This window comes from Tupaia chinensis, unplaced genomic scaffold (genome assembly GCF_000334495.1).
Source record: "Tupaia chinensis unplaced genomic scaffold, TupChi_1.0 Scaffold000008_1, whole genome shotgun sequence".
NCBI classification, from domain to species: domain Eukaryota; kingdom Metazoa; phylum Chordata; class Mammalia; order Scandentia; family Tupaiidae; genus Tupaia; species Tupaia belangeri.
Window position 1 is genome coordinate 1,058,924 of NW_006159437.1, and position 8,590 is coordinate 1,067,513.

Consider the following 8,590-nt stretch of genomic DNA (forward strand, 5'->3'; position numbering starts at 1 on the left):
ATGTACGGTGAATGAATGTAAATAAATAAATAAAAATAAATAAATAAATAAAAATACACATTTAACAAACTAAATAGATGGTAAAATCTGCCTTATATTGTCTATATAGTGTAGAAATTATACTTATTCAATAGTTTTGTTTCCTTTTTTAAAGACTGAAAAATATAAACAATTTAATAATGTACTTAATAGCATTTGTATTTTTTTCACTCGGCATGCATTTTTTGAGTAATTCTATATATAGCACTAGTCTAGATTCTGGCCTTAGAGAAGGCCTTAGAGAAGTCAGTAAAACAGACAAGGTTTCTGCTTTAATGAATCCTATGTTCTAATGGTAGTAAAGCATTAAAAAGACAAGTAGAATCAGACCATGGAATGGTGGCTAAGATAGGTAGATCCCACATAGCTAAATGCACCATTGTGGCTGAAAAACACACCAGGAACATGTGTGTGCATGCCCAAAACCCCAAGAGGGAAGTGCAGGAGAAGGGATTATGGCATGGTCATCCTCCTTGGGGTGTGCTTTCTTACTTTCTCTCTCTGTGTGTCTCTCTTCAGTAAGCATGCATGCCCTATGGCAAATTTAAACATTTTTTAAAAAGAAAAGAAAATAGATAAGTAAGTATATTAAGATATCAATTTCAGATACTGGTGAGTACTATAAAGAATTACGATGGGATCATTTAAAAAGGGATGTCAGTTTCTACATGTTAAATTTGAGGTTCTTAATAAGGATTTGCATTTTTCTTGTCAAATTATCTGCTTCTATGCTATTTTTCCATAATGTAGTAGATTGGACTTCAGTTAGATCCTGTTAAAGCCATTGTTCTTTAGAAAAATTATGTGGAATACTTCTGAGTTAAGAATTTTCATAAGGAGTTTTTTATGTGACAGAATATTTCCTTGTTTAAAAAAATATTTTCTTTTGGTAGTTTTTCCTGCATTTACACTTGCCAGAAGGAGAGAGAAAGAGAAAGTGAGAAAGTATCCCTGCAATCCCTTCTCCATTCTCTGCTTAGGATTTTAGGCACCCACATATATGAGCCTGGTGTGATCTTCAAGCCACCAGGTTCCACACAGTCAGCTACGTGGGATCCAGCCACCTTAACCACTACACCACTGGCTGGTCACATATAAACTCTTTTACAATCATATTGAATTTGGTAAAAGAATGATACATGATTTTTTAAACTAAAAGTGAAGGGAACCAGGATAATATGGTGCACAGAGCTCTTGACTAGAAGTTTATAGCTCAATATTTTAAGTATGATTTTTCTGTTAATAAAGCATTTGACTTGGGATACCATCTTACTTGTGAGTTTCAACTTCATCTGTAAAATGAAGACTTGAATGAGATGGACTTTTAGGAATGTTACAGCTTTTCTTTTTTAAAATTATTTCTAGACACCAAAGAAAATATCAGTGTTGCAGATATTCTTCAAAGAGTTTGGGCCATATTGGAACTGAATATGGAACAGTATGCACTTTCACTCTTAAGGTAAAACAATATATTTCTTATTGTAGTATATGGGTATCCTTCAAGGTTCAGTTGGAATGCTATCATCTTTGTTTATTTAGTTAGTTTTTCCAATCACTGCAGCTAGAAACACACCATTGCTTCTGAACTTCTACGGTATTTTATCTGAAACATTTCTATGGTACTTACTATGTTTAGGTCTTACTTGCACATACATATAATTCTAAACGGATAACCTCTGAGCAAAATAAAATTTTCTAAAATCTTGTAGTGCTGAGAAGACAAAAGTTAGAGTGTAGGGCCTGGTAGGGGACCTTGTAGAACCCTAGTAAGCAATTAAAATAGTCACATGAAAACCTGGAGGGCAATACTCAGATATAGAAGCAAACCAGAAGAAGATTAATCCTTAGAAAAATTAATTCTATTCACAAACCATTTACGAGAGAGGATATATGAATTAAATATGTATATATGAATTTGGTAATCCAGATCCTCTACTATTCTAGATATTGGCAGTAGTAGGAAAAAAATTAAAAAGAGAGAAAATAGATTCAAAGTTTGAGACATTAATTACTAAAACACATTCAAATGGAAATTGTCTAAATTAAAATTTGAATAACTGAAGCAAAGAGCTCATTAATGGCTTTATCAACAGATTAGATAGAAAAAGAGATTAATGAACTGAGAGAGAGTGCAAGAAAAGTATCCCAACTGAAACAAGAGAAAATGAGTGGAAAATAAGCAAAGATATGTGAAACATGTTCAGAAAGTCTGATATATATGTAGAGTCCCAGAATGTAAAATGATGATGGATGAAAACTGTCCAAAACTGATAAAAGACAATGTACATTTTCCAGAGTTTCTGCAGACCCAGGTAGAAAAGGCACAGAGAAAACCACACCAAGATTTGGCATAGTCACACTGTTGAAAATCAAAGACCAGAGAAAAAAAGAAATTGCCAGAGAAATAAGACTGTCTTCAAAGGACAGTCTGATCAAAAACTATATGCAGGAGTCAATTCATGACATTAATGCAAAATTCAGAAACTGGGTACATTAGTTACAGAAGTGGTAAAAGTAATAATCTAGGTAAGACTAATAGGACAAGGATGCATGAGGTGTTTGTTACTGTTATGCAATATGCCTTAAGTTATAAATTTAATAAATGAAATTAAACTTGTTTATCTTCCAGAGAATAGGGAAAATCCCAGTTCAATTCTTCATATAAAACTCAGCAAAGACAATACATGAAATAAAATTGCAAACAAATCACCCCCTTGAATATAAATGTAAAAAACTATGTCATAAAAAAATTAGCAAATTGGGTGAGCAGATGGTATGGAAGTTAAGGTTACTGGATCCCACATGGCTGACTACATGGTTTGAAACCCAGAACCAGAGACTTGAAAAACACAGCTGGCATTTGTGCATGCATGACCAAAATCTCAAGAGGAGAATGGAGGAAAAGTATTTCTCACTTTCATTCTCTCTCTCCCTCCACCCTCACTCAGGTGAGCACATGCGCTCTATATCAAACTGGAAAAAAAAAGCAAATCACAATTGGATTAATCCAAAAAAGGATAATACCTCAGAATCAAGTTGCTTCATAAGCAGATATGCAATGGTGGTTTAGTTTATTTTTTAATAGACATTTAAATTTAGTACATTAACAGAAAAAATGTTTAGTCATATGTATAAGTTCAGAAAGTCATTTAATAAAATTTGGAACATATTTAAGTCAAAAAAGTGCATTTGGCAAACTAGGATTAAAGAAGGCCTTCCTTAATATGCTAAGGACTCTTGGATTAAAAAGAAAAAACCTACTGCAAACATGATTACTGGTGAAATTTAAAAATGTTTTCCTGAGTTTGGTAATGAGATAGAGATACCCACCCAACTACTTCTATCCAAAATAATCCTAAAATTCCAAGAAGAGCAAAAGGCAATAAAGCAAAATAAGAGTCAGTAGGATTTAAGGAAAGAAATAAAACTTCCATTAGCAACAGAAGATGTGGTTGTATCTGTGGAAAATACCAAGAAATCTACATAAAAACTATTACAATTAATGAAAGAATTAAGAAAATGTGATGGGCATAAAGCAAATAGAAATAATTGATTTTCTATTCATAAGCAAGAGACAAATAGACAATTATATGTAAAACTGAATACAAAATATTATTTTAGTAGTTTTTGCCTTAGGTTGTGTGCATTTGCCAGAAAGAGAGAGAGTGAGACAGACAGACAGACACAATGAGAGAGAAAGTGAGAAATCACCCACTGGGGATCAGCCATGCTGCAATTCCTTCTCCTCCATCCCCTCCTGGGATCTTGGACACACATGTATACACACCCAGGGTTGGTTTCCAGCCACTGAGTCTGGGACTCAAATTGTAGTCAGCCATGTGAGAGTGATGTGACCGCTACATCATCTACTATTCCCACATATTTTAAATAGTCTAAAATTAATGAAAAAAATTCATGATGAACCAAATATCAAAATTTTTACTAAAGACAGAATCCCACTGTTCACTTGACTGAGCCAGACAGTAAGTACCTCACTTACCTCATCCCAGTCTTGCTTTAATACTGACGGTTTTGCCTAACCACTCCAACCTGATTAACTTTTGCTTTTGAACACCCAGTCTCTAAAAAGGGTAGTTTTTCTAAAATTCCAACTGTATGGATAAGCACAAAGAGCACAAATCCTCTTTTTAACTTGCATTGTAGGGGGTACTGTGAAAAGATCTTGTCAGATCCTACATCCAATTTTCATTTAAATAATGTGCTAAGGTGTGAACTCTCTTGTTAGGAAGGCAAACCATTTCACATGGAGGTGTATTTGAAACACAGGTATAACACTTCCAGGAGACTGATGCTCCTCTCCATTTGATCTTTTTACATAGTCAAGAGCATTGCACAGAATCTCAGCTAATACCCAATACAGAGGTATGCTCTTTCATTAGTCTGAGCTTCATATCTGAACCTGCGGGATAGATTAAACCAATCAGTCTGACTGTTATTTAAACTGAATGCTAGGACCATCCCAAAATACCTCATCCTAGCAGGCATAAAACCTAATGTTAATCCTAGCTCTACTAATTATCTGATGTGTGACCTGGGGTAAGTTTCTCTTATATCCTCTCTAAATAATTTTTTAAATATCTGTAACATAGGGACAGTAATATCTACTGTATAAACTGATCCCTCATAGATAAAATAAGGCAACACAGGAAAATTACTGATCACAATGCCACAGACTGAACGACTCCAGAATTTTAACTGTTTTATGTTTTCTAGGCCCTTTGTTGATTGAATCATGACCACCCACACTGAGGGCAAATCTTCCACAGCTCGTCTGCTCAGACTCTCATATTAATCAGTTCTGGAAACACCACCATGGAAACACCTATTGTTATGTTTATCATGTTTCTAGATTCTTACTCTAGTCAGGTTAATACCCAAAAACTAACCACATGATTTTTGCGTAAACCATATGTTAATATGCAAGCTCCTCTCCTTAGGATTTGGATCAGACTCAACAGAACTAAATAAATTCTATTTTTTTAGATTAATTTTTTTTTTAGATTAAATCTTTATGAATCTTCTAACTCTATCAGGGATGTCCTTTCTCCATAGTACATCAGGATTCATAGGATTTTTGGAGGTGTATGAGAAAGACTGGTATGTGCAAAGGGGACAGTGGCAGTCTGGAAGCACTCTTAACTCTCAGCCTTATTTTAGAATGGCAATGGGTCTCATTACAGTTAGTTCTCTATATGACCTGCTTGATTTCTGTGTTAGCTCAGCCAACACCCATGTTTAGATTAGACCAGTGCTCTGCATTGACAGACCACCATGCTGAAGTTCCTACAGTTAAGGTAATCATATTATTTATCATGCAAACTGTGACACTTTGACAAGATGGATAACTTAATAATTATGTCAAAACTATAAGCATCAACTACAACTACTTCAGGCAAACCAGTGTATATGACCACTTCGCACTTTATTCTTGGCTCAATCTTAACAAGCTTATAAAACTCCTCCAAAAATAACTCTCTATTAATTTCCTCCTACCACCAAAGGCCAATGATCAAATGGAGCATGTGAATTCTCTTCCTCATGAGAATGTCCATGTCTTTGCTTCCCAATGACAATAAATGAAACCATCTGTCTTCTGGAAGCCAAGAACACCTCTACTCCATTTAGACCTCTAATAGAAAACCATTTTCTGTGGCTAGTGGCTTCCATGCCAGCCTATGATACCTAAAGCATTATGTACTGCAGATAGAGTCAGGATGGTTTAGTCTGGCTCCCTCATTTCCTATATTATCACGTTTGAAGGCCACAGGATAAACAACTTATGTTATCAGTTTTACTGCACTTGTGCACTTGTTATGTAATTATGCCTTTGCTGTTTTATACCACTGCATGTGATGTGCATGTGTATGTATGTCAGACTGGTTTTGGCAAGGAGTCACTACAATCCGCAGCCTCTTTAAAAGAAAAGGAGCACCTGTTCAAGTAGTGTTACCCTGCCCAGCTAGCTAAACCTGCTCTGCTCGGCCTTGGTTCCTTTAGCTCAGTCCCGATGGCCTCACGTGGCTAGGCCTTGGCTCAGCTCAGCTCAGCTTGTTGCGCCCTGGGAGCTCCAGGGGTCGGAAGCACTCAGAACATTCTCACACATTACAAGCTCCAAGAGGGAGGGAGCATTTGTGAGTACTACTATGGGCTTTGTGAGCCTACTAAGACTCTGGGAGCTCCCATTAAACTCAGCCAATAAACAACATGACATCAGTGCCTCTTGTCTTTTTTCAACTCTCTGTATCTCTGTTCAACTCACCCTTTGGAGGAAGAAAGCATTTCTCAAAATACATTATGTAAAACATCAAATGTTCCTGGTCCTACTGAGGCTAGATCCAGTTTCTGAATGAATGTGAAGGATAAGACCCAGTAGATCTGTTATATCTTCACTTTCATCATATTCTAGAATATGCACAGCCTTCCAGGAAGCAAACATGGGTAAACCTTAGCCCATAATTTTTTAACCATGCACATGCACCATTCCCTCACACTCCAGAAATCATACAGAAGGAATACTCTTTTACTCTCCCCTGTTCATGGCCTCAGGTTTTTAAAAGCTATTTTTCCAAATGCATTCCTCATTTTAAGCTCCATTCTAGACTATTCTGCACCTCAATTCCGGACCCTTTGTTGGTCCCCACCCTGATTTATTGCCTGTTTTCCCATTTCCAGTTCTTATCATTATAACTTGAGTTCCTACCTATAAACTTTGATTACTTCCTTAATCAAGATTTACATTCTCCTTAGATTAAGGGCTGAAAATAACTTTGGGCATCTTTGAGAGACACCTCTTTATTGTTAACATAGAATGGAGACTCCTGCCTTGGTACCATGTCCATAGGCCACATAGCTTCATTTTGATCAAGATCTCAATTCAGCAAACAATGACCTGCAATATTTTTTGCCCTCTTTCTTTCTTTCTTTCTTTGTCTTTTTTTTTAAAATAGAGTTTATTTTTAAAGTGGCTTTTGGTATGATATTTAATGTGTTTTTACATTTCTAGGCTAATGTTTAAAAGCAAGTGCAAGTCTATTGAATCATATCCATGCTATCAAGATGAAGACACTAAGATTTATTTTGCTGACTATACTGTGACCTATCAAGATCAGCCACCAAATTCTTGGTTTATAGTATTCAGGTGAGCTTGTCATATCCTGGCGAATGATGTTATCTTTAATTGCATTCAATGTTCATATCTGTAAGTTTTATTTGTGATGTTAGTAAAAGTATCTACTTCTATGTTGCTTTCAGAACTTTTACATTTGCTATGTGTGAATGAGATATAGAAATTTTTGTCTGTCAAGCTTTAAAAATCTGGTTTTCAAATCTATTCCTCACTTTAAACTTCATTCTAGATTCTGTTCTTTGTTTCTTTCGTCAAAATATGGAGAATGTAAAATAATTATTAGAATGTTTTGAGTACTATAAAAATAGTACAACAATATGCTTTCAGTATAGAAAGACATCCTTTATTTCTAAGCAATAGCATATTAGGTAAAAGCAACAAACTACTTATGAAATGGGATTTTTTTGGTGGAGTTTGTATTTACCTGACAAAATCATGTATTAGTAACATTTAAAAGAAAGTAATATGTATACTTTTTCAATTACAGGGAGACATTTTTGGTTCCTCAAGACATGATTTTGGTCCCAAAAGTATATACAACACTTCCTATCTGTATGCTACATGTTATTAATAATGACACAATTGAACAAGTGCCAAAGATATTCCAAAAGGTGGCGCCTTATCTTTATACCAAGAATAAGGTTGGTGTAAAATTTATTTTCCTCACATGATAGAATAGCAGTGAAAACCCAGCAGTCCATAAACGGTCAAGGTTAAGGTGGGGAAAAGGAACTTTCAGTCTACTTACCAGGAACAGGACCTTGGTCCTTCCCTATAGAAGTCAAATTTATTTAAAAGCAGGGGATAATTTAGTGTGAATACTAGCATTTTTTAACTCTCAGCCCTATTTTTTCTATTTTTTTCTCCCCAAGAAAATGTGATAAAAAATTTAGAAATTCTGGGAACCAGCAGTTAGTGTAATGGCTATGCCACTGGACTCCTACGTAGTCGACCGCGGTTCGTGTCCCGGACCTGGTGGCTTAAAACTCACGCCAGGCGCGTTTGCGTGCGGGCCCAAAACCCCGAGAGGAGAATGGAGGAGAAGGGATTGCAGCGTGACCATCCCCCCGGGGGGTGATTTCTCGCTTTCTATCTCTATGTCTCTCTCTGCCTGTCTGGCGAGTGCACGCGCCCTATAGCGAAAATCTCTCCAAAAAAAAAAAAATTTAGAAATTCTAATTATTAAAATTACAAAATCTTTTAAATCCATAAAATAGGGATTGAAAGAGTTCATGTAGTCCTATCCCTAAACCAAGTCAGATGGTTGTCTCTTTCTCACTAGGTTTGTATTCTGCTTCTAAATATTTTAGGAGATTGAGATTATACTGCTCACCACCTCCATAATCTTTCCTTGAACTTCATAAATTCCTTCAGCGCCAGAGGCACTAGGCGTGCTACTCCTGC

General features: G+C 35.8%; 1 protein-coding gene and 1 long non-coding RNA gene across 2 annotated transcripts in view; one reads left to right on the forward strand and one right to left on the reverse strand.

The window, feature by feature from the left end:
• The window catches only part of ADGB (androglobin), a 189,075-nt gene that overhangs the window by 130,161 nt on the left and 50,324 nt on the right, over window positions 1–8,590 (forward strand). Inside the window, 3 exon segments of the mRNA XM_027765632.1 lie at window positions 1,405–1,498; window positions 7,064–7,198; window positions 7,674–7,827. Of these exon segments, the coding sequence (XP_027621433.1) occupies window positions 1,405–1,498; window positions 7,064–7,198; window positions 7,674–7,827 (383 nt within the window).
• LOC102480455 (uncharacterized) overlaps window positions 1–8,590 on the reverse strand; it is a 178,067-nt gene that overhangs the window by 8,480 nt on the left and 160,997 nt on the right. The gene's annotated exons all lie outside the window — the stretch shown is intronic.